We start from the raw sequence: 26,255 nt of genomic DNA, 5'->3' as shown, positions 1-26,255 counted from the left end.
CTCTGTGTTCTCCCTTATGAGAGGAAGTGGTGGAATTAGGAGGCTTTAGGGTCTTCAGCTCTGACACCGATTCTCTGCTCTGCCACATGGATGAAAAGGCAGAAACCAACTCCCAGCACTCCCCCTGCACTAGGGGACCTGGACTTCTGGCCCTTAGGCCCTCCTGTCTTGCCTTGTTATCGCCCCCACCACCACCCTCCAGTTAGCCAGCCAGCTAGCTCTGTGTGCCTCTGTGGTCTTCCCCTGCCTCAGAGCCCAGGGCCGTGAGGCCTCTGAGCATCTCACCTGTCCCATGGGCCAAGTCTGACTGGACCTGCCGTCACCTGAAAAGACAGTATGTTTGCTTTTCTGCATCCAGGTGAGCTCTGACCCCTCCATGTACATTGAGGTAGAGAATGAAGTGACAGCCGTGGGGGGCGTGAAGCTGAGCCGCTTGAAGTGTAACCGGGAAGGGAAGGAGTGGGAGACGGTGCTCACCAGCCGGATCCTCACTGCTGCCGGCAGCTGGTAAGGATGAGTGTCTTCGCCCAGCCTGGCTTTTAACGTGAAACGAGCACCCTGTGCTGTGCTCTGTAGCACTGTTACTGTCCCAGAACATGGCCTTTCTGAGGGGAGAATGCACCACTCTTCACATGCCAGCGCCCACAGGGGCCTATGCTGGGCCTTGCTCTGGGCTGAGCATGTGCATCTGTCATCTCAGTCCCTGCAATTCCCAGTGAAGTCAGCATCATTATTTCTCTGTTACAGGTAGAGAAACTGAGTCCTAGGGGTCACCCAAGCCAGGATTTCCACTCAGGTGTTCCGATTCTCTTGTCTGGCCAGATTCCTGAAGTCTCAGGTTCCAGGCTGAGTTCTGCCTGGCTGTCTCTGACTTGGGCTGGTTCTTTCTCTGGCCCCCAGATTTTCATCCAAGGAGAAATCATGGATTTCTGACTGTCCCCTGAGTCCCCAGCCCTTTTGAGATTCTGTACTTTGAGGGGAGATCTTAAATCACTGGTTAGTCACCCAGTGTCTTCCATGGGCTTCGGGACCACGATCCCCTGGAGCTGTCCCTGCATTCACTTGATCTGGAAAGACGACCAGTGTTTTCCTCAGGTGCCTGCTGAGGCATAGAGCCCCCAGTCAGGACCATGTGTTTGATACTCTTAAGAGGTTTTACAAAGATGATCAGCTTACATATGTCATTTTAATTAGACCCTTAATCATTTGGCATGAGGTTATATGTAAAATGCTTTCCCAAGTGTCTGCAGACACTTGGCGTTCTGTCTTAGGTCAGGGTTTCCATGGGCCCTGAGAGAGTTCATGGTGTCAGGCCTAGAAGGAACGTCTATTCTGTTCCTCCCTCCTTTTCCCCCTCAAAATAAGAGGACGGAGCTCCCAATCCCAGGCGTCTGTGAAGTGCAAAGAGGTCTGAGCACTGGGTGCCACCGTGCCCTCTCTGTCCCTGGTCCCGAGGCAGGTGACACACCCCAGCTGGGGGCTGAGGGATGTCAGCACAGCCTCTCCCATGGTGACAAGGCAGCTGCTGGAGAGGCCTGCTGAGGACCACCCAGGCCCAGCGTGCAGACTTGGTCACCAGCGCCACAGTGGGCTGGCTTCGGGAAGACTGACCATGAGAGATGAGCAGACACTTCCGTTACAGAGAACCCCTGCTGCAGGCCCTACTCCAATAGACCTTTATAAACAAAAACATCTCACTGCCTCTCCCTTTCCAGCGGCCAGTAACAAAAGTGGCTGGTTTGGAAAGGCAGTTGTCAGAGCTCCTTCCTTAGCTGACCTTCTTGCTGTGAGCCTGCTGCTCATGTGGGCCTCAGGCACCAGCTGAGCAGAAGACAAGTGACATGGAGGGGGGCTCCAGGTGGTCTTCTGGGGCCAGGATCTCACTATGCTGGCTGCACACCTGCTCCTGGGATCTGAGGCTCCAGTCTCATCCTAGGCCCGTGGCTCGGGCCTTACCAGGGCCCTCGCAAGGAAGGTGGCAGCTTGCTTGTGCTGGGCTGGCCCAAGGGGTCTAGTGGCCACTCAGAGGGGAGATGCTTGACAGCACCCAAACACTTGCCTGTGAAGCATTCCTTACTCAGGGAGTGACAGGCCTCTCTCACCCCAGCTGTAAAGGCCTTCAAGGGCACAGCTGGTGTCCCCTGTGGAGACACACTCCATCATTCCCACACTTCCGCTGGCCTGTCTCAGCAGAGACCTTCTCAGGACTAGCTTGGCTAGTTGTAGCCCAGAGACTGTCAAGTGGGTACTGTATTCCCTTATCTGACAAGTGAAGCGTGCTTCCTGGGTCACCGTCAGATGTGGTGGTCCTCCGAAGCACCTGCCCCCCTGGGACAGCGTTAGTATGAGCTCAGAAAAGCTTGAGCAGCCTCTGTCGGGGAGGAGAGCATAGTCTTTAATCAGAGGTCTCAGGTTCCATCAGCCCTGTTTCCCTGCACTGACCTGGTCCTCACCTCTCCCTCTGCTGCACCTGCTCAAGGGAAGGCCACATCAGGCACAGGGAAGGCTCTGCACCTTGGGCCTGCTGCCTCTGCCACAGCTCCCGGCCCCCGTGATGCCTTTTCCCCCTCTGCCTTCTCAGTGATGTGGTGTGTGTCGCCTGTGAAAAGAGGATGCTGTCAGTGTTCTCCAGCTGTGGTCGCCGCCTCCTCCCTCCCATCCTCCTGCCGTCCCCGATCTCCACTTTGCACTGCACAGGCTTCTACGTCATGGCGCTCACTGCTGCGGCCACACTGTCCGTCTGGTGAGAGGCAGGCCCAGGGTGGGGCGGGCTCCAGGCAGGGCAGGTTGGGGCTGTGTTGGTCCCTCTCACTGCCGGGACAGGGAAGGCAGTGGAGGAGGCCCCCCAGCAGACATGTCCCCAGGCCCTGCTTGCGTGGGGTCTTAACACCCAAGGAGACCTTGAGCAGTCGCACATTGCTTGTGATAGCCACCCCGTTGTGGGGGGAGAGAGGATGTGCAAGTGGAAGTGGAGCAAGCTCCCTACACCTGCTGTCATCCTTACGGGAGCAAACCACGTGACAGTTGCATGTGCCAGGGTCCTAATGTGGGTTCATCAGAAACGGGATCTCTAAGCATGGCCACACTTCTCCCAGAGTCAGTGTGGCATTAGTGGTGAGCCCCATGGCTCTGTTACCTAGGCCCTCTGCTGTGGACTTGTGTGGAGGGAATGGAGTGGTATGTGGGGCGTGGAAGCCACTTGCGCCCAGAGCCCCTCTCAGAGGAGGCCAGGGCTGGGATTGTACCAGGGACCATGGAGCAGGGCTGTGAGCACCGAGACACACCCTGTTGCATTTACCCGGGCTAGAGAGTAAGCTGTTCCCTGCCTTCCTCCTAGGGACGTTCACAGACAGGTGGTTGTGGTGAAAGAAGAGTCTCTACACTCCATCTTGGCAGGTAACCCCAGCAGTGGTCCCTGGGCGGGGACCCTGGGTGGGACAGGGCAACTCAAGTCCCAGCTCTGACACGAAGAAGGGCCCCACTAGGCCTAGACAGAGAGTCAGGCTCTGGGTCAGGCCAAGGTATTCATTGTGGCAGGGGGTGCATTTACATTGCAGGAAGATACACCCTCTCCTGGGGCACATTTAAATGGGTCCTTGAAAGGTGACAAAGAACCTGGTAGATGGCAATGAGAACAGCATGCGCAGAGCACAGCAGTGACTCCCTGGTTGCTGAGGCAGCGTTAAGACGCCTTTTCCTGAGACCGTGGGAGCCGTGGGTCAGATTTCTCCTTCGGTGCACATGCATGCACTTGCTGATCAGGACACACCCAGAACCAGTTTTTATGGTGTCTCCCTAGGCAGTGATATGACAGTGTCACAGATCTTGCTGACACAGCATGGAATCCCAGTGATGAACCTGTCCGATGGGAAGGCATACTGCTTTAATCCGTCACTTTCTACGTGGTAAGCAAGCCACCCCCTAGCCCTGCCCCATGTGCGAGTGTCTGTCTGAGCTGGAGCCCAGAGCAGTGAGCAAAGGCTCCCAGTCCTGGCCTGCTTCTCCTGGGTGTTGGGTCCTGGAGTGGAGGCTGGGCTCTGCTGGAGGAGACGGAGCTCAAACCCACCAGTGCAGGCTGTCCCCATAGGCATCTTCTGGCCCATAGCCTCTCTGTGCTCAGAGCCTGTGCACAGGGGTGCTTTCCTTCTTCCACACTGTTCTCTGGGGTCACTTTGTTTGGAATAGGCATTTGAAAATTTTTACAGTTGTTGATATATATTTCCAGCCTGGCCTCCTAAGCTGTCATCAGCGTAGGTGAGTTGGCTTTACAGCCTCACCAGCACTTGTCAATTTTTGTAGCTTAGGAGGAACCAAATAGCATTTGACTGACTTTGTGAATTAGTAAGGTTGCACCGTCACTCACCACGTGTGATGGTCTGCACCTTTCCTCTACCCGTTTTGAAATTTGGAGCCCTTTTCTGTATTTATAAAGTCTCTTTATGTCAGAGATCTTAACCTAGACATACGAAGCATATACATTTTTACTACCTTTTTTTTTTTTTTTTTTTTTTTTGTGAGGAGATCAGCCCTAAGCTAACATCCGCCAATCCTCCTCTTTTTCTTCGCTGAGGAAGACGGCCCTGGGCTAACATCGGTGCCCATCTTCCTCCACTTTATATGGGACGCCGCCACAGCATGGCTTACCAAGCAGTGCGTCGGTGCGCGCCCGGGATCCGAACCAGCGAACCCCGGGCCGCCGCAGCGGAGCGCGCGCACCTAACTGCTTGCGCCACCGGGCCGGCCCCACAAAGCATATACATTTTGTACCAACCACTCCAAGAAATTCTTTTCTTCTGCCTGTACCTTTGGTTCTGCAGATCCAAGCTAGCCACCTTCCAGCCCTTTTCTGTTTGGAGTTGCCAGGCAGCAGTTTATCCTCACACTGAGATCTCTTTCTTGTGTTAAGAAAACAAAACAAGCCCAAAATTCCTCATCCCCTGCTCTTCCAAATTACAAAATGTTGTGTTTATATGTGATTACTGTAATAATGGAAACAAGCTGGTTATTTAAGAAGAGAAATGTTGGGGCCAGCCCTGTGGTCGATTCGTTAAAGTTCTGCATGCTCTACTTCGGTGGCCTGGGTTCGCAGGTTCCGATCCTGGGCGTGGACCTACACCACTCACCAGAAATGCTGTGGCAGCGACCCACATACAAAATAGAGGAAGACTGGCGTGGATGTTAGCTCAGGGTGAATCTTCCTCAGCAAAACAAAAAGAAAAAGGGAAACGTTGACCGTTTGTATTTTGGACACATTTACAAAGGCACTCGGCTATTTTAAAAATGTGTGAAGGATATTTTCTTCACAGGGATGTGAAGGGTCCAGAGAAGGTTAAGAGCTGACTGCCTGAGATGCTGTGGAAGCACAGGAAGGCTAGAGCCCTGGCATTCTTCACAGCTTCTGAGAGCTAGGCCATGTGGGCCCCTGGGCAGGTGGGCATCTGGGGCATGCTTCACACAGGCCCCTCGTCCCCAGGAACCCAGACCACAGGGCTGAAGTCTTCACGGCAAGAGCTTTGTCAGTAACCTTCACTGTCATCAATTTTCCCTTGTTATGAAACTTGTCTGGGATGTACCATGTTCTGAGAATGCAGTGATACTCCGCCTCTGCTGGTGTTCTGGCAGCAGGTCATGTGGCACTTGCTCCTTGGTAACCTTGCCACCAGCCTTCTCTAGTGGACCTCCTGGTTCTCCTGAGCTCTGTTCTTGCCTTTGCCTCCCCAGGAACCTGGTTTCTGACAAGCAGGACTCCTTGGCCCAGTGTGCGGACTTCAGGAGCAGCCTGCCTCCCCAGGAAGCCATGCTGTGCTCAGGACCGTTAGCCATAGTCCAGGGCCGTGCCTCCACGTAGGTGACCCAAGTGCTGGGGGAGGTGGCCAGGTTGTCTAGGCACAGTCCCACAGTCTCTGATTGCCCATCCACTGTGCCAGCTGCTGCTCAGCACCGGCAGGCTTGGGGTGCCACAGTTTGTGGGCCCATGTCGGGTAATATCTCAGGGTACTGGGATGCAAGCCCTGTCACTCCAGGGCCCAGATGGCAGTCTAAAGTGCTATAGATCATGGACACCCATGTTGGGCAGTATTTTGAGTCGGGAGAATGGGCCACTGGCCTGCCACCTCAGGGGCCTAGATGGCAGGTGCAGAGTGGTCAGATACACTTGGGGTGCCAGAGGGCCAGGAGGCCGGTGGCTGGGACCTAGGGATGGGTGGGCCAGCATGGAGTCTGACACGTGCCCCCCTGCTGGCTCCTTGCTGGTGCCCTGGGGCGCACGGTGGCAGCCTCCTGCCCCACACAGTGCCCGCTGCCTCACGATGTGTGCTGTGCTGGTCTTTGCAGTTCAGGAAGGCAGGCGGCCCGGCTCTTCTCCGTGCCTCACGTGGTGCAGCAGGAGACCACCCTGGCCTACCTGGAGAGTCAGGTTGCGGCAGCGCTCACCCTGCAGTCCAGCCACGAGTACCGCCATTGGCTCCTCCTTTACACACGGTACCTCGTGAACGAAGGTGAGGTTCCTGGGGGGCCTGTCTGTTCTCCCGGGCCCAGCTCAATCCCTGTCCCAACATGACCCTGCTGAAAGCCCATGAATCAGGGCAGAAATGCAGTGCCCTAAGGCTCTCTGCACTGTCCTTCCTCCTAGTCTCCCATGGTCATCCCCAGAGGCCCTGGCCTCCAGCTCCCCGTCAGCAAGGTGGGCCCTCAGCCTCCTATCTCCCAGCCTGAGCTGTGATCAGGGCAGCCCAGCACATGTCCAGCTCCATTAAAGGCTCAAGGCCTTGAATGCAGTAGACCCTGAGGGCCAGGAGGATTGGCAGCAGGAGGGCGTGGGGGCAGAGGACGTGTGGAAATACATGCTCCAAAGAAGCCGATGCAATGCTCAGACTCTCTGACATCCTTGGAGCATCAGTGGTCAGTGAGCCGGTCACCTCGTGGAAGGGTGTCTTCTGGCAGCGTCCAGTGGGCCTTCATTTCTCTTCCTCCTCTGAGCCCCTCCTGCCCTAGAAGGGCTGGCCTGCTGTCCAGCACCGCCGCAGGATGTGCCCCCAACCCCGCTTCCCTCGTTGGTCAGAAAGCAAAGTGTGTTTGAAGAGGTGGCCATCGTGTTCTTGGAGTGACCTCCAACAGGGACCTCTCATCCCTCTGCTAGGCGAGTGTGAGGTCATGCCTTACCAGCCTTCCTCCCGCTTGAGCTTGGCCTCTAGGGCTGTGACCTGGGGATTGGCCCTCCCAAAGCTCTCCCTGTGTCACCACACAGCCCCAGGCCTGGTTATGGAGCAGCCTCCCCCACAACCTCTGCTAACCTTCTTGCTTTGATTTTGACATCACTCTCCCCATTTTGTTTATGATTTAGAGAAAAAACTTAACTATAGAAAAGACAGCAAAAAACATGCCAAACGCCTACAAATGTAACTCCCAGAACTCGCATGTCGTGTTGCTTCTGGTGATGTAACTGTGTGTATACATACACCTCTGAGGACAACAAACATGGCTGACAGACTCGAAGCCCTTCCCCCTCCCCGGCTGACTCCAATAATGAGTTTGATGTTTACTCTTCCCACCCAGTCTGTGTGGTCGCCCAGCACGTGTGGTCACTGACTTTTCTAAATACTTCATCTTCCCAAGCCCTCACACTTTTGCCGGGGTGCTCCAGTCACCTCTGGGCCTCATATCGCACTCCCCTGAGGAAACCCATCCTCTGGCTTCTCTTTGGTTTGCTTCATCCTGGGTGTTCATTAGGACTCATCCTGATGGCCCTGCATAAAGTTGCTGCCTCCTCTGGGGCCTGCAGCCATTCGTGGGATCACTTCTACCCCTGGCTTCTCTTTCTCCATCTTTCACACATCTGTTCCAGTGTCCATACACAAGTCATCTTCTCTCTCTAGCTCTTGCTTGCTCGACCATAAAAGGAGGACTCAAGTTTTCAAGGGAGACCACACTCATTTCTAAAATTCCTCAGATTCCAGCTTCATCCTCTTATTCCACCCTCATGTTTGGGTGATTTCATCCATTCTCTATGGCCTCAGCTGCTACCAGTGCTGACTGGCCCCCCAGATTCTGCCTCCAGCATTTCTGGCACTCCACCTGGCTGCGCCCAGAACCCTTGAGTTGACAGGCCTGCGCCTGCTTCTCCTGTCTCCTGCGCTCAATCACCACCTCCTCAGTCTAAGTTCATACCCTTGCCATCTCTTACCTTCTGAAGACTACCTCCTGACCCTGCTGATCTCAGCTGCTAAGGCGTCTTCTCAAACAAATCTGACTAGCCTGTTCCCCTCCTTCCACAATTTCCCATGTTTTCCTAACCCCTTGAGGAGTTTATCCCAGAGCTGACCACATCTCATTTTTCCTGGGGGCCCAGCACCCAGAGGGGCTGCTACATATGTTGTCAAAGGAGCAAGTGAGTGAGTGAGAATCTGTCATTATGGGTCTCAGTGCCCCAAACCAAGAGACAGGCAATACGTGTTTTGCCCTTAGTAGGCAATAACATAAGCATTTGTTCATTCTGTTTTGATATACAACAACTTAGCATATTCTTGATTTTTTATTTCTTTTTGTAATGTGTTCCTATTTGTTTTGTTTTGTTTTGTTTTGTTGTTTTTTTCTGTAATTAGGGTTTGAATACCGACTTCGAGAAATATGCAAGGACTTACTGGGTCCGGTTCACTACTCCACTGGAAGCCAGTGGGAGTCAACGGTAGTGGTAGGTGCTTCTTTCATTCTCGCCGCAAGAGTTCTTTCGTGAAAAGTGAAGGTGGAGATTTAAAAAATAAGACCAAGTGCTTTGAAATTCATCCTCATTAGACTCCTGCAGCACACTGCCTTGGGTCCCAGCATCAGTGAGCTGGTGAGATGCTAGCACTGCACAACCTGGCAGGAGGTGGGCCCTTCGTATCAGGCTTAGGGAGCACTCAGCCACTCCCCGTGCTGAGGAAGCCTGCCTGCCTGGGCCTCTGGGTTCGTTCAGCAGTGAGGACGCAAGATCCTTCCCTGCCTTTGTGGAGCTCACAGTCTGGTAGGGAGGCAGACGTAACCAAGTAAGCAATTCAGTCAACAAGATAGTTTTAGACTGTGAGTTATGCTAAGAAGGAAATAAGCAGAGCAGTAAGACAAGCATGCCTGGGAGAGAGTGTCCAGGGAAGACCTCAGAAGAGAACTTTTTTTTTCTTTGTGAGGAAAATCGGCCCTGAGATAACATCTGCCAATCCTCCTTTTTTTTTTTTTTTTTTTTTTTACCGAGGAAGACTGGCCCTGGGCTAACATGCATGCCCATCTTCCTCTACTTTATATGGGACACCGCCACAGCATGGGTTGACAAGCAGTGCGTCGGTGCGTGCCCAGGATCCAAACCGGCGAACCCCGGGCCGCTGCAGTGGAGCATGCTCATTTAACCGCTTGCGCCACCGGGCCGGCCCCAGAAGAGGACTTTTTGGATGAAACCCAAGGATAGGAATGAGCCAGCTCTGCAGAGACCTGGGGAGAGTTTCCTGGTAGAGGTGATAGTAAATGCAAAGAGGGCTTAGTATGTTGAGGCTGCTGTGGCTGGAACATAGTGGGTAAAGGAGAGGGTGGTGTGAGATGAGGCAAGAGAAATGAGCAGGAAGTAGATCACAGAAACCTTGTGAGGAGCTGGAGTTTTAGTCTCAGCAGCAGGAGCTCTTGACAGAGTTTGCACAGAGGTGACATGAACTGACATAGAAGATCAGTCAGCAGAGGTGACATGAACTGATGGAAAGCCAGTCAGGGCCTGTTTTTTGCAATGGTTCCAGCAAAAGATAAAGGTGGCTTGGATCAGTGAGATGGCCATGGAGAGGGGAAAGGAGACAGATTCAAGATGTATTTTGGAGGCAGAACCAACAAGACTTGGTATGTGGGTAGTGGGATGTGGAGTAGATGAGGAAAAAAGAATGAACATGTGGTCACCTCCAGATTTTTTGGCTTGCACAGGTGGATACTAGTACATTGACTGAGTTGGGAAAGCAGCAGGTTGGTGAGGGATAGGAGAAGTTGTGGATCCAAGAGTTAGCTCCAAATACTGAGCAAATACTGGTAGAGTACCTGCTCTGGCCAGGTGTGGTCTTAGGCACATGGCAGGCAGCAATGAGCAAGGCTGACTGGCCCCCACCCCATGGGTCTACATTCTTGTGGAGAGAGGCAGACTGGAAACAAATGAGCAAGTACAGATAATGTGTTGGGTGGGGATGGGTGCTGTGAACAAAAATAAGGAGGGCAGGGGGATATGGAGTACTGGCAGAATGCTGTTATATTGGGTGAGCAAGGAAGGCCTGACTGACTGATGGAGCAGAGACCAGAAACGGTGAGGAATGGAGCCCTGCAGATATTTGAGGGAAGATCACCTGGCAGCAGGAACAGCAAGTACAAAGGCCCTGAGGTGGGAGGGCTTGCAGCGTAAAAGGAGCAGCTGAACAGTGTGGTGATGGGAGGGGAAAGATTGGAGAGTCAGTCCTTACAAGGCTCTGAAGGCCTTGATGTGTACTTGGCTCCCTCTATTTTTTATTCCATTTTTATTTTGTTGCAATAAATATTTAGTTGGCTAATAAAATCTTAGTTTCAAAATCAGTTCCCTTTAGAGCTTTGAAAGTATTATGCCACAGACTTTTAACATCTACTGTTATTGCTAAAAACTGCAGCAAATCTGATTTCGATTGCTTTGTAAGTTCTTTTGGGATCCTCTCTTGGTGTTTTGAAGTTTTTCAAAGCTCTAAGTCTGTCTTTCATTCATTCTGTGGATGGTCCTGGGTTCTTTCTGACTGTACCTTCCCTTCTATTTTTTCCCATCATCAGAGAAATGTAATGTCTTCTCTTTTTAGAAACTGCTGTATCGTTTTTCATAGTTTCAGTTCTCCCCCAAATTTTCAATTTAGTATTTTACTTACTTGAGCATAGTAAGCTTCGTTATTTTATTTTCAAGTTGTATGTCTGATAGTTCTGGCATTGGGTGCCCTTGTGGATCTGTTTCTACTTCCTGTAAATGTTTCTGCTGGTTCTCATTCATGTTGTTTTATCGCCTTATGTACCTGGTTATTTTTGACTGGCTGCTGGACATAATATTTGAAAAATTATTTGTAGAAATGGTTTGAGGCCTTAGGTAATGTTACCTTCTTCCACAGAGCACTTTTATTTGCTGCTGCCAGCTCTTGAGGCACCAGCACTGCAGGATCCCCTCAACACAGTTCCAGGATCAAGGTTTTCTGGCCTGCCTTGGGACTGAAAGCTGGACACTAGTTGGTGCAGGGGCTGGTTTACTTCCAGTTTACCCTTATTCTAGGGTGCATCCCGTTGGGGTGTCAGCACAAAGGAGGGGTGATTTACCAGGGACCCCCTTTTCATGGGCCATAGGCCCTCAAGTCTGGCAGAGGCTCTGCTCAGCCTCCTCATCAATAAATGTTCCCAAGGCAAAGGCATCTCTCTCTGGATTTCTACCTTCCCCACACCGTGGCTCAGTCCTTCATCACTAGCACATTAACTCTCTGAGGTCTGTTTCTATTTGTCCAGCTTTATCCACTGTCCTCAGTGGGAAAGGTGGTTCTGAATTACCTGCAAAGTAGAGCTATTTCCCCCAGCAGACCTCACCTCCAGGGCAGCCTGATGGGCCATCAGCTTGGGTGGGAGACAGGTTGGCACGTGCCCAACCAACCTCTTCCCCTGGCCAGGTTGTAGGGCTTCACTCTGTGACCCAGTTGTCACTCTGGGAGCCTTAGCCGAAGAGGTCAGCCAGAGCTCTACATAGCAGTTCTCTGTCGCAGCCTGAAAGTAAGCACTCTAGGCTAATGTGGTGCAGGCGGAAAGGGGCACAGGCAGGCCACCAATTAATGGCCATGTGCTCTCCTTTCCCCCTTCTTCCTGCTGGTTGTTTTTGCCAGCTCTAAGCAGGACACTTCATTGGGGATTTGCCCAAGAGAGTCTGTGCCTCCCTTCCCAGGGGCACCATCAGTGTGGTCCCACTTGCTTTCCACCTTCTGTAAACTGCCTAAAATTGCTGATCTGCTCAAATCCATGACAAATGCTTTTAGCTACTGGTAAATGATACCCCCATCTAATGGTAGCTGAAATAGTTTTTTTTCTTCTCCTCCAAATAAGTCTTCTGGAGATAGGTGGCAGCCTATATCTCTTTGATTCTCCTGGCCTTACCCTCATGGTCACAAGGTAGCTTTCATGTTCAAGTTCAAGGAAGGAGGACAGGATCAAGCCAGTACCAGCAACATCCACCCCTCTTACCAGAAAAAGAAAAGCTCTCCCAGAAACCAGCCAACGCCTTACAGGCAGCCAGCAAATCACTTGGGCACCCCATTGCAAGGGAGGCTGGGAAAGCAAGCAGCAAAGAGTATGTAAGAGGAGAAGTCTTGGTGCAGGTGTGGACATAGCCATCTTCTGCTATCTGCCACATCCCTTGTTAATCTCAGCACTTTTCTGAATTTATTCCCTTTTTTTTTTTTTAACCATTTTACTGTCTCTTCATCTAGATATTGGGGGCAGAGAACGTGAGTTGAGTATGAGCCCTCTGCTCTCTTGTTGAATTTCTTCATGAACACTTTTGTAGTGAGAATTGGCCCTTCAAGTGGAACTGGTCCTCAAGATGGCTGGGAAATGGACCTGTGGGTGGAGGGTAGACTTTGACTAGCAATGCTGACTCAGCAGCCCTCCCAAGAGGCTTATTAGGAACACATCATTTCATGTATTTAAGAGCCACTTGTATTTTCCTTTTTTGAACTGTCTGTTGAAATATTTTATTGTCATTTGTTTTTCTTATTGGTTTGTAGGAATTCTTTGTATATTGGGAAAATTGCTCCGTGTGATATGAGCTGCCAGTGTGCCTTGGGGGACCCCAAAAATCCAGGCTTATTTCCCTCAAGGATCGCAGCTCAGTGTGCAAAGGAGGGAGACAAGAATCAGAGGGTTGGGGCACTAAGCAACCATCCTTTAGGTGCCTGTGCTGGCCACTGTCTCCCCAGGCAGACCCTGCTCTTGGGAAGGCTCCCTCTGCCAAGGTCTTCACTGTGGACCTTGACACTGGACAGAAAGGTGGTGATGAGCTATGTCCCAGGCTGCTGCCTGAAACAGTGGGGAACATCATCCATTACTGAGAACCCAGGATGGGAGGTAGTACTTGCTGGCGGTTGGTATTGACACCAGCCTTCAGGCCAGTGGGCAGATCCTCTTGCAGCTTGCCCGTGGCACCACAGGAAGACAGAATATTTTGCTTTTTTTATAGCAATTTACTTCATTCCCTTTCATTTTTGTAAATCGAGTTTTTTAGGTTTTTAATTTTAAAATTTATTTTGAATGGTAATATAGTCACATTCAAAAATTTAAAGGTATAATAGTTTTGAAATAAGTTTTGAAGTCAAGAAGTGTGAGACCTCCAACTTTCATCTTCTTTTTCAAGATTCTTGTGGCTGTTCAGGGTCTCTTGAGATTCCATATGAATTTTAGGATGGATTTTTCTATTTCTGTGAAAAGCCATTAGGATTTTGATACAGAATGCATTAAATCTATAGATCACTTTTGGTGTTATTGACATCTGAATGATATTAAGTCTTGCAATCCATAAATATGGGATGTGTTTCCATTTATTTGTGTCTTCTTAATTTCTTTCAGCAATGTTTTGTAGTTCTCGGTGTACTCATCTTTCACCTCCTTGGTTAAGTTTATTCTTACGTATTTTATTCTTTTGGAGGCTAGTGCAAATGGAATTATTTTCTTAATTTCCTTTTCAGATTGTTTTTTGTTAGTGTATAAAAATGCAGCTGATTTTTGTGTGCTGATTTCATTATGTACAAATTTGCTGAATTCATTTATTAGTTCTAACAGGTTTTTTGTGGAATCTTTAGGGTTTTCTACGTGTAAGATCATGTTGTCTGCAAACAGAGGTAAATTTACTTCTTCCTTTCCAATTTGGATGCCTTTTATTTCTTTTTCTTGCCTCAGGGGTCTGGCTAGCACTTCCAGTACTGTGTTGAATAGAAGAAGTGAAAGTGGGCATCCTTGCCTTATTCCTAACCTTAGAGCAAAAGCTTTCAGTCTTTTAAGATTGAGTATGATGTTAGCTGCGGGCTTTTCATAGATGGCCTTTATTATATTGAGATAGTTTAGTCTATTACTATTTTGTTGAGTGTTTTTATAATGAAAGGGTGTTGAATTTTGTCAAATGTTTTTTCTGCATCAATTGAGATGATCTGGGATTTTTTTCCCTTCATTCTGTTAATGTGGTGTATTACATTGATTGATTTTAGTTTATTGAATCATCCTTGCATTCCATGAATAAATCTCACTTGGTCATACTGTGTAATCCATTCAATTTGCTGTTGAATTCTGTTTGCTGGTATTTTGTTCAGGATTTTTGCATTAATTTTCACAGAGATATTGGTCTGTAGTTTTTTTGTAGTGTCTTTGTCTGGCTTTGATGTCAGGGTAATGCTGACCTCATAGAATGAATTAGGAAGTGTTCACTCTTCTTCCATTTTTTTGAAAAATTATGTGGAGGATTGTTAGTTCTTCTTTAAATGTACGGCAGAATTCACCAGTGAAGCCATCTAGTTGGTCCTAGGACATTCTTTGTTGCGAGGTTTTTGACTACTGATTCAGTCTACTTAGTATAGTTATAGGTCTGTTCAGATTTTCTATTTCTTCATGATTCAGTTTTGATAGGCTGTGTGTTTCTAAGAATTAGTTCATTTTATCTAGGTTATCCAATTTGTTGATGTAGAATTGTTCATAGTATTCTCTTATTTATAATCCTTTTTATTTTTGTGGCATCATTTGTAATGTCCCTGTTTCACTGCTGATTGTCATTATTTGAGTCTTCTCTCCTTTTTTCTTAGTCAGTCTAGCTAAAAGTTTGTCAGTTTTGATGATCTTTTCAAAGGATTCATTTTTGGTTTCATTATTTTCTCTATTGATTTCTATTCTCCATTTTATTTATTTTCACTACTGTGTATGATTTTCTTGCTTGTTCTTGCTTTGGATTTAGTTTGCTTTTATTTTTCAAGTTTCGTAAGATGGAAGGTTGTATTATTGATTTGAGATCTTTCTTTGTAGATTCTTACAACTGTAAATTTCTAACCAATGCTTTTGCTACATCCCATAATTTTTGGTATGTTGTGTTTTCATTTTCATTTGTCTCAAGATATTTTCTAATTTCCTTTGTGATTTCTTCTTTAAATCACTGGTTATTTATTTAGCAGTATGTTGTTTAATTTTCACATATTTTGGGATTTTTCAGTTTTCCTTCTGCTGTTGATTTCTAGTTTCATTCCATTGCGAATGGAAAAGGTACTTTTTTGATTTCAGTCTTTTTAAACTTATTGAGACTTGTTTTGTGGCCTAACATTTGATCACTCCTGGAGAATGTTCCATGTGCACTTGAGAAAAATGTGTATTCTGCTGTTGTAGGGTGGAATGTTCTCTATGTGTCCATTAGGCCCGGTAGGTCTATACTGTTTTTTAGGTCTTCTGTTTCCTTATTGATCTTCTGTCTGATTGTTCTATCCATAATAATATTGAAAATGGGATATTGAAGTCTCCTACAATTATTGCAGAACTGTTTATTTCTCCTTTCAATTCAGACAGTGTTTGCTTCATGTATTTAGGAGCTCTGATGTTTGGTGCACATATGTTTATAACTGCTATGTCTTCTTGGTGAATTGATCTTTTTGTGATTGTACAATGTCCTTCTTTGTCTCTTGTAACAATTTCTTTTTCTTTTTGGTAAGGAAGATCGGCCCTGAGCTAATATCCATTGCCAGTCTTCCTCTTTTCTGCTGAGGAAGATTAGCCCTGAGCCAACATCTGTGCCCATCCTCCTCCACTTTTGCATATGGGAAGCCACCACAGCATGGCTTGATGAGCGGTGTGTAGGTCCGCAGCTGGTATCTGAACCTGTGAACCCTGGGCCACCGAAGCGGAGCACGCAAACCCAACCACTATGCCACCAGGCCAGCCCCTTGTTGTAACAATTTTTGACGTAAAATCTATTTTGTCTGATATTAGTTTAGCCATCCCTTCTCTATTTTGGTTACTATTTCCAAGGGATATCTTTTTCTGTCCTTTCACTTTCAACCCATGTGTGTCCTTAGCTCTAAAATGAGTTCCTTGTAGGCAGCATATAGTTGGATCTGGGTTTTTTAATCCATTTTTTGATTGGGGAGTTTAATCCATTTACATTTAAAGTAATTACTGACAGGTAAAGACTTAATATTGCCATTTTGTTATTTATTTTCTGTATGTTTTATTGCTTTTTCTGTCCTTGATTCCTCCCTTACTATCTTCCTTTGTGTTTAATTGATTTTTTTAGTGGCATGTTTCGATTCCTTCCTCATTTCTTTCTGTGTATATTCTATAGATATTTTCTTTTTGGTAACCATGGGGATAACAAAACCATTCTAAAGTTATAGCAATCTATTTTAAACAATTTAATTTTAACTACCTACAAAAAAAATTGCATACCCCTTCAGAAGTCCTCTCCCCCTACTTTATGTTATTGAAATCACAAATTGTGTCTTTATATATTATGTAATCATTAACATGGATTTATAATTTCTTATGCTTTTGTCTTTTAAATTCTGTAAAGGAATAAAAAATGGAGTTAGCAAACAAAATTACGCAATATGGGGTTTTATATTTTGTCCATATATTTACCTTTACCAGAGAACTTTATATTTTATTGTGTAGTGTCCTTTCATTTCAACTTGAAGGACTCCCTTTAGCGTTTCTTGTAGGGTAAGTCTAATAGTAATGAACTCTATCAATTTTTATTTATATGGGAGTGTCTTAAATTCTCCCCTGTTTTTGAAGGACAGTTTTACTGGATATACTATTCTCAGGTATCAGTTTTTCTTTCAGGACTTTAAATATGTCATCCCGCTGCCTTCTGGCCTTCAATGTTTCTGCTTAGAAATCCATTCATTATCTTATTGACGATCTCTTTTACATAATGAGTCACTTGTCTGCTTTCAAGATTCTCTCTTTGTCTTTGACTTTCCACAGTTTGATTATAATGTGTCACAGTATGGGTTCCTTTGGGTTTTTCCTACATGGAGTGTTTGTTGAACTTGTTGGATTTGTAGGTCCATGTCTTTCCTCAAATTTGGGAAGTTTTCAGCCATTTTTTCTCCAAATAAGCTCTCTTCCCCTTTCTCTCCCTCTTATCCTTCTGGGATTTGTATAATGTATGTATTGGTCTGCTTAACGGCATCCTATAAGTCCCTTAGGCTATTTTCACTTGTCTTCACTCTATTTTCTTTTTGCTCTTCAGACTCACTAATTTCAAATAACGTGAGTTCAAGTTCACTGATTCTTTCTTTTGTCTGTGCGAGTCTGCTGTTGATCCCCTCTAGAGAATTTTTCTATTCAGTTATTGTTTTTAAGCTCCTGAATTTCAGTTTGGTTCTTTTTTATAATTTCTCTTTGTTGATATTCTCATTTTGTTCACCTATTGTTTTTCTGATTTCCTTTAGTTGTCTGTTGTTGTCTGTCTGTGTTTTCTTTGAGCAGATTTAAGAGAGTTGTTTTAAAGTCTTTGTCATGTTAAGTTCCAAACTTATGTTTCTTTAGGGTCAGTTTCTGGAGATTTATTTTGTTCTTTTGAATGGACCATGTTTCCCTGTTTCTTTGTATGCCATGTGATCTTTTGTTGAATATTAGACATTTGAATAAAGTAGCCACCTTTCACAGTCTTTGCAAACTGGCTCTGCCACCCAGCCCATCATGAAGGTTCATGGTCCTCTCAAGCCTTTTCTGGGGATACATCTTTCACAGGCCTTTGCATGTGCCGTTTTTTTTTTTTTTTTTTTTTTTGCTGGGAAAGATTCGCTCTTAGCTAACATCTGTTGCCAGTTTTCCTCTTTTTTTTCCTCCCCAAAGCCCAATACACAGTTGTATATTTTAGTTCTAAGTCCTTCTAGTTCTTCTATGTGAGCTGCCACCACAGCATGGCTACTGACAGATGGGTGGTGTGGTTCCACACCCAGGAACAGAACCCAGACCGCCACACAGAGCACGCCAAACTTTAACCAGTAAGCCATCAGGGCTGGGTCTGCACGTGCATTTTTTCCATTTCCTCATATACATGGCTAAAACTTTTAAATGTTTTAATTTCCCCTAAAAGTCTCACTTCTGCTTCTTTCCACAAGCTTAAATTTTCTATTATATTCTACCCATAATCTCTTGCCCCCAGGCACCCATGGGTACGCAATTCCTCTGCAGCTCTCACACGCCACAGTGTCCACCACTGCCTATTGCAGCCTCTATCCTGATATCCAAACTATGCCACTACTCCCATCAGCACTTTCCATTCAGTTATGTTTTCTTGAATGCCTTTGAATAAAGTTTTGTAATTTTCAGCACATAAGCCATGCACATCTTTTGTTAGATTTATTCTTAGACGTTATAATTGTGGCTATTCCAAATGATATGTTGCTTTATTTATGTTTTCTAATTATTCATTGCTGTGGTATATATATGCATTTGACTTTGGTACATTAGTCACCAGCCATCTTTCCACAGCATTTCTATTATTTTTTATTAATTGGTCTGTCAATAGTTTTGTTTTCTATGTGGAGTAAGCAATCAAGTCATATCAAGTAATTATTTTATTTCCTATTTTCCAATTATGCTTTTTTAAATAATATTTAAATCTATTAATATAGTAAATTATAAGTTTCTAATATTAAATTCTTGTTTTGCTGGATAAACCCAACTTGGTCATAGTTACTCTTTTTTTTTATTCACTGTTAGAATTGATTGCTAATTTATAGAGGATTTTGTGGGTGAAACTGTCCTGGGATTTTTTTACTCTTTTTTTTTTTTTTTTTTTTTGTGAGCTAACATCCATGCTAATCCTCCTCTTTTTGCTGAGGAAGACCAGCTCTGAGCTAACATCTATTGCCAGTCCTCCTCCTTTTTTCTCCCCAAAGCCCCAGTAGATAGTTGTATGTCATAGTTGCACATCCTTCTAGTTGCTGTATGTGGGACGCAGCCTCAGCGTGGCTGGAGAAGCGGTGCGTCGGTGCGCGCCCAGGATCCAAACCCAGGCCGCCAGTAGCGGAGCGCGCGCACTTAACCGCTAAGCCACGGGGCCGGCCCGGATTTTTTACTCTCATGCTGTCCTTGTTTAGAATCAAGATTATATTTGCCTCATAGAATGTGTTTGGAAGTAGTTCCTCCTTTTTTATTCTCTGAGTTTGTATAACATTGAAAAAATCTGTTGCTTGGAAGTTTCTTAGACATCAGTTTAAAAATCTAGTATACCTGATGTTTTCTTTGTGGTAAGATTTAACTCCTATTTTCTATTTCTTTTTGAGTCAGTTTAGATAAATTATATTTTTCTAGGAATTAGTCCATTATCTCTAAATGTTCAAATTTGTTGGCATAAAGTTGATAGTACTCATACTTTCTTATGTCTTCTACATCTGTAGTTAACGTCCCTTTTTTATTTCTAATATTATTTCTTTGAGCTTTCTCCCTCTTTTTTGATTAATCTTACAAGAGGTTTGTCTTTGTAGTCTTTTCGAAAAAAATGACTTTTGTCTTTATTCATCTATTCTATTGAATGTTTGTTTTCAATTTCATCGATTTCAATTCCTTATTGTTATCTTCCTTCTGCTTTTTAAAAATGTTTTTTCTGATGTCTTTTACTTTCTTTTTTTTTTTTCCTGATGCCTTGGGTTGGACCCTCGGGTCACCGGTTGTCGTACTTTCATGTTCTCTAATATAACCTGTTTTATGGTTGTAATTGTCCCTGTATAACCCCAGTTTTGCTGCATCACACTAATTTTGAAGTATTTGGTTTTTTTTATTACCATTCACTTGTAAGTCATTTTTAATTTCAATTAGCTAACATTAGGTTAATTAATTAAATTTACTGATTAATTTGATCCATGAGTTTTACTCAATTGTGCTTTAGTCAGAGAACATTATCTGTCTCAGGTGCAGGTGCAGGCCTGCCCCACCTCTGGGGTTGGCAGGGTTTTTCTGTAAGGACCAGAGAGTAAGCATTTCAGGCTTTGCAAACCTTTATGATTTCTGTTGCAGCTGCTCACCTCTGCCATTGTAGTATGGTATATAAGCAAATAGGCAGGTGTAGCTGCTTTCAATGAAATTACTTACAAAAAATAGACAGTAGGCTGGATTTGGCCCATACCAAACCCACAACTACATGATACCTGTTATTTTGTTGAGGTTTGTTTTTAGAGCAATTTTTCGTATTTCCATGTGTGCCAAAGAAGAATATGTGTTCTCTAGTTGTGAGTGCCTCATTCTGTATCTATCCATGGGGTCGTGTTTACTAAAGGTTCAGTTTGAGTTACCTGAATCTGCAGATTTTTGGCTTTCTGACCCATCCCTAATTGAATGTGTATTAAAATCTTCCTGTGAGCATGGTTTTGTCCCTCTTTTTTGTTTTTTCTTTTTGTGAGGAAGATCAGCCCTGAGCTAACATCTGTTGCCAATCCTCCTCCTTTTTTTCTTCCCCAAAGCCCCAGTAGATAGTTGTATGTCATAGCTGCACATCCTTCTAGTTGCTGTATGTGGGACGCAGCCTCAGCATGGCCGGAGAAGCGGTGCGTCGGTGCGCGCCCGGGATCCGAACCCGGGCCACCAGTAGCAGAGCGCGCGCACCTAACCACTAAGCCACAGGGCTGACCCCTGTCCCTCTTTTGATTCTCTCTTTCCCCAATGATGTTTTTTGTCTCAAAGTCTACTTTGTCTGATAACTGTAAAATATTAGCTTTATTTTATTATTTACTAACATATCTTTCTCCATCTTTAACTTGCAACCTTTGTATATCCGTGTTTATGTGTTTTTGCCAACATCATGTGGCTGGCTTTTGTTTTATCTAATCTGGCAAGCTGTTTTTTCATCACCAAGTTTAAACCATTTACATTTTTTGTTTCCTTGCTTTTTTTAAGACCAACATAAACTTTAGCAAAAGTTGATCACATTGCTTTCCACACCTCTTTTAGCATCGCCTGGATTTATCTCTTAGAGTATTTCCTCCAAAACATTTTCCTCTAAAACATTTTCAGGGTGGATCTTTCCTGCAGCAAACCTTCTGAGGTCTTGCAAACCTAAGAATATGTTTTATTGCACCCTTTATATGAATAACTATTTGGCTGGATAAAAAAGCAGGTTATAATGTTTTTTCCAATATACTAAAAATACTATTTTATTGTGAATCTTAGTATCTCTTCCTTTGTAGGTGATATGCTCTTCTTCTTTAGAAATTTTCAGATTTTTTCTGTCTTTGATATCTGCAAATTCTGTATATTTCATTCTAATGTGTCTATATCCACATCTTACTTGATCAGCACTCATCGGAACCTTTCAACCTAAGGACATTTTTTTTCTTTAATTATGTAAAGTCTACCTATATTATTTCTTTAAGTATTTCCTCTTTTCTTTCTCTCACTTCTTTGGGACCCATTATGTAGGTGTTGGGCCCATCTCCTGTCCTCCATCGACTTTTACTTTTCCTCTGCAGTTTCCTCTCTGCAGCTTCCCCTCTGTGTGCCTCCCTGCTTGAGCCTGGGCTGCTGCTCCATCTAACTCGCTCCAACTGGGTCTTCAGCAGTGTCCGTTCTCCGCTAATCCCATCTCCTTCAACCACTGTGCTGCTCAAACTTAATATCGACACTTGGTTCTTTTCTATAATTCCTTGTCTTGTTACCACACTTATTCTAGTAACTTGGGCCTTCTCTTCCAATGGTCAGTGTTGTTGGTTGGTGGTTTTCCCTTTGCATTAGCTGTGCTTCTCAGGGGTCTGTGCAGTGGAGACCCCACCTGGCAGTGCATGTTGCAGAAGGGTCCAGGCAGACCATGGAGCTAGTGCACCCAGGGGTGAAGGAGGTGTGGGCTGGAGCCAAGGGCAGAGACACCAAGACTGTAAAACCAAGGCTAGTCACTGCCCGCTGGGGGCCTCCCTGGGCCTGAGCTTGACCTCAGCCCCCTGGGGAGCATCTCTGTAAGGGAGTGGCCCCTCCTGGATGGCCATCCACGTGTCCCTCTGCCCTGATATCCTACTTCCATCCTACTCTGGAAGGCCAAGCTACTGTGGCCACTGACCAGTGCGCTTGAAGGCCAGCGCTGACTGTGCCACCAGACTTAGGGGACCTGGAAGAGCAGGACCTACCCGGTTCTCTCTGCTGTGTCTTTGCACTTTGTCCCTCCCCTGCGCCCTGTCTCTCCTCCCTATACGTTCCAGCGCAGCCTTTCAGCTCCCCCTGGGCTTCCCAGTGTGCAGAGAAATTGCTCTCATCCATCTGTGGTTTCTCCAGGGGGATCCTGGGTCAGATGGGCAGACACAAGTGTCTCTTCCAGGCCAGGGAAGCTCCCCCACAGTCTAGGTCTCCTCACTGACACTTGCACTCAGCTGTTACTCCTGTGTCCACAGGGTCTGCGGAAGAGGGAACTGCTGAAGGAGTTGCTGCCAGTCATTGGGCAGAACCTCCGCTTCCAGCGCCTCTTCACCGAGTGTCAGGAACAGCTTGACATCCTGAGGGACAAGTAGCCTGCCCAGGCCTGCCCTCGCTGCAGCAAGGACAAGACCACACTCTCGCCGCTGATGACATGCAGTGCCGCCTCACACCTTGTCGGGCTACCGTAGGATGAGACACTGGCAGGAGGTGGGCTGTCCTGCACCAGCACCAGCCTAGCTCCCTGGGTGACTTCCTCTCTGTCCTGGGCCTGTTGCTCCCTTGGAAGGGAGCAGCTCTGCCTGCAACTCATCCCTCCCTCCAGGACCCCTGTGCAGAGCTGGGGCTGGGGCTCTGCCCTGCTGCCCTGGGCTCAGTGAGGCACTCCCAGGCCTGCCATCTCCAGCGTGGTCCCGAGGTGGACACTAGCCTCTGCCACTGCAGGCGCTGTGCTGCTTCAGCTATGATGAATGAGCCATTTGTGAAAGAGAACCCTGAAACGTTAGTATATTATGCAGTCAGTAGACTGACCCGAGACCTATGTACAAGGAAAGGCTATTCCAACACACGGACTATTTTTGTACTAGAATTTGCTAACTTGTAATATGGAATTTTCCTTTTGCCCAATAATCAGGATATCCCTATAAGTCACCTGGACATTGGTCACTTGTAGGAAATTTAAACTCTAATTATGACAGCTACATTGAAAATAATTGTACTGAAATTAACTTGTCTATCTTCATTTGGTTTTAATTTTTAAATGTTTGTAAAAAGAGACTGTTTTTCGGGGGATGGGGCAGAGGGGTGGGCGATTTCTTTTGTAAGTGTAAAATAAATGAACACACGTTGGATACCAAATCATCCTGACTTCCCTTGCCTTTTCCTTCTAACTTTCACCTTCCTCCCTGTCTGTGGATCCCTCTTCTGAAATGTGCATTGACAACATTAGAGCCAGAAGGGATCTTTGATGTCATCTAGTCTCCCCCAGCCCCTCCATGCAGATATTCATTTTGCAGCATGGAGGTCACTCCCCTGGTCATGCAGCATCTCAGGCCGAGTGGGGGCTAACGGGTAAGCCAACTTGCATGTGTCTTCTCCCAAGCCAGACACTGAGGTCCTTGGTTCTGGCTGCACTGTGCCCCAAGTCCCCAGTCATGCTACACACCAAGGGCTGCAGCTGACTTGCCAATTTCATGGAAGGAAATCAGTAAGTACAGACTCAGGTTTTCTGAAGAATTATCCGGAAGCTGGGATTTTCTTAGAAAGTGGTCCAGATGCTAACCCACAGGAGAGGAGATTGCCAGAATCACAGATTCTTCAAGCATAGTGAGGGCTGAGTACATTTACCTCTGGGTTCTGGGACCCATCACCTCCCTGCCAGCTGTGTGTGATCCTGAGTCTGCAGAAGGAAGCCTGGACTTGGAATCAGAAGGCCCGGGTGACTCTGGCCACTGACATCCTCTCTGGATGCTTCCCTGCCTAGTGACCATCCCACTGCCTGACTCACTCGGACATCAAGTGGCTGAATGAGACCCAGGCCGACATGCATGCCTGACAAAGCCAGCACACGGAGTGCATGTAGGCATGGGCACCTCAAAAGCCAGGCAGCAAGTGTGAGCTTTTCTTTAAAAAACGAGGAGCCAAAGATGCTGTGCAGATCAGGCAGCTCCCCTGGCAATTCTGCAGTGAGGCATTGAGAACTTTGGAGCTGTAGGATGCACATGGCCTCGGGACTAACAGGTTTTTCTGGGGTCCAAACTAGAAAAAATCTGGGCCTTGCTTTTCAGCTGTCAAATGGAGATGAGGTTAAGAAAACATGCATGGTTGTGAGGATTAACTGGGATCATGTAGGCAAAGTCTTGGTACTTAGCAAACGTTCCCTTGAAGAAAACTTGCACAATCAGTGTTTTTACACTACTGTTTAGAGAGGGGAGAAACAAGAAGCAGGACTAGTCGGGGACTTCTGCTTCTAACCAAGATGGAGTATCAGGGACCAAATTGACCCTCCTGCCTGAAACAACCAAAGGAACCAGTCAAAATACATGAAACCATGGTCTTAAGATGCTGGATATCAGAGAACAAAGGACAGTGATCCCTGGGAGACGAAAACAAACAAGATGAGCCCCACAGTTGCCCCAGCTTACTACCTAGAGAGAGTTTCCAGGCTACAGCACAGGGAGAGGAAGCTGTGGTAGAGCCCAGCAGACTCCTTGAGTTGAAGAAATGAAGCTGAGAACCCAGGGAGACCAAGGCAGCTGGAGTTCACAGGACAACACCAGAAAGAAGAGAGCTCCATGGAGAGAATGCTAGAGCTCGGCAGAGGGAGCCCTTTGCAAATTCAGCTGAGGCCTCGTCAGTGCATACACTTGAGGAAACAGCCAAGGCCAGGCAAAGAACCATCTGAAAGGATTAGAGTGAAAATTACTAGTTATCACCCAGGGCTAGGAATAATGCCTGGTCCTACCAACCAGACTATAAAAAGTCATAACTCACAGGCTTAGGATAGAGTACTCAGGAAGTCTTGCCTCAGTATTAGAGAATAATTAGAACACTGCTCCAGATCCATCTAACAAAAAAATAAAAGCAAGACCCAAAAGGATCAAACTGTTTCCAAGTAAGTACATTGCAAAGCAAAGTTCAAGAGGATTTATAAGAATACAAAAGTATACAACCTCCAACAAGGTAAAGTTCACAATGTCTGGCACCCAAACAAAGATGACCAGGCACACAAAGAAGCAGCAACACGATCCAAAATGAGGAATACAATCAATCTGATCAGTTAAAACCGACCTGAACTTACACAGATACTAGAATTAGCAGAGAAAGACATTAAAATGGTTATAACACTATTCCTTATGTTCAAAAAGTTAAGTGGAGACATAGAAGACAAGAACAAGAAAGTCACAATCAACCTTCTAGCGATGAGAACTATAACACGGAGATGAAAAAGTACGTGGGGTATGATTAATGGCAGATTAGACGTTGCAGAAGAAAAGATTAGTGAACTTGAAGGCATAGCAATAAAAATGCTCCAAAACAGAAAAAATTCAAAAGAGGAATGAAAAGAAAATAGTATTAGTAAGCCAGGGAATAATGTCAAGTAGTGTAATATACAAGATTGAAGTCTTCCAAGGAGAGGAGAGAGAAGTGGGTGACAGGAAAAAGTATTTGAAGAAATAATGGTCAAAAACTTGCTCCACCCCTCCCTGCTGTCCCTTGTGCCCCTGTAAGTGCCCCCGTGCCACTGTCCATTTCCCCCTCACCCCTACCCCTAATGCCCATGCCCGCTGACGTCCTTACCCCTGTCCACTGATGCCCCACACCCTCCCACTACCTCTGCCTGCTGAACTTGTTTGCAAGCAGAACATTGGGGGCCTGTATTTTCCTGGGCTGGGACTCCCTGCCTCTCTCTTCTCAAAGTTCTGACCTGATTACCTTGGTTACCTCCCAATTTCAGCTTTCAGATGAAAGCTGTGTGAGGAGTCAGAGCCCTTTAAAAATTAGGTTAGTGCAGTGGGAGGTTGTATATACATGCAGCAGGTCCACTCAAGAGAAAGAGTAAATGCTTCCTCTCTCCCGTGTTAGATCTATTATGCCTGTCCTCTCACATAAATGGCAAATGTTTTCTCCAGATTGTTCTTCATCATTAAATTGTATTTCTGTGTTAAGTTTCTAATTTTTGTGAAATTTAATTGTTGTCCTTTTGTAACTTTAATTATTTTAAGCTAAAGACACATGGATGGCAAATAAAAAAGCACATGAAAAGATGCTCAACATCATAAGCCATTCAGAAAATGCAAAGTAAAACCACAATGACGTAACAACACATACCTATTAGA

General features: G+C 46.1%; 1 protein-coding gene across 4 annotated transcripts in view; it reads left to right on the top strand.

Moving 5' to 3' along the window:
- LOC131398520 (protein HIRA) overlaps positions 1 to 23,251 on the top strand; it is a 108,379-nt gene extending 85,128 nt beyond the window's left edge. For 3 of the 4 annotated variants that reach the window (XM_058532140.1, XM_058532141.1, XM_058532142.1), the window contains 8 exons: positions 359 to 507; positions 2,582 to 2,743; positions 3,338 to 3,396; positions 3,800 to 3,905; positions 5,722 to 5,844; positions 6,334 to 6,497; positions 8,601 to 8,689; positions 22,395 to 23,250. In XM_058532140.1, the coding sequence (XP_058388123.1) occupies positions 359 to 507; positions 2,582 to 2,743; positions 3,338 to 3,396; positions 3,800 to 3,905; positions 5,722 to 5,844; positions 6,334 to 6,497; positions 8,601 to 8,689; positions 22,395 to 22,511 (969 nt within the window). In that variant the 3' untranslated portion in view covers positions 22,512 to 23,250. Of the gene's footprint in view, positions 1 to 358; positions 508 to 2,581; positions 2,744 to 3,337; positions 3,397 to 3,799; positions 3,906 to 5,721; positions 5,845 to 6,333; positions 6,498 to 8,600; positions 8,690 to 22,394 lie in introns of all 4 variants that reach the window. The other variant, XM_058532143.1, reaches the window with a different exon arrangement.
- The last annotated feature ends 3,004 nt before the right edge of the window (positions 23,252 to 26,255 follow it).

The sequence above is a fragment of the Diceros bicornis genome, chromosome 35 (assembly GCF_020826845.1).
Source record: "Diceros bicornis minor isolate mBicDic1 chromosome 35, mDicBic1.mat.cur, whole genome shotgun sequence".
Classification (NCBI taxonomy): domain Eukaryota; kingdom Metazoa; phylum Chordata; class Mammalia; order Perissodactyla; family Rhinocerotidae; genus Diceros; species Diceros bicornis.
Note: the sequence above shows the minus strand (reverse complement) of the source record. Positions and strands in the feature narration are given on the sequence as shown.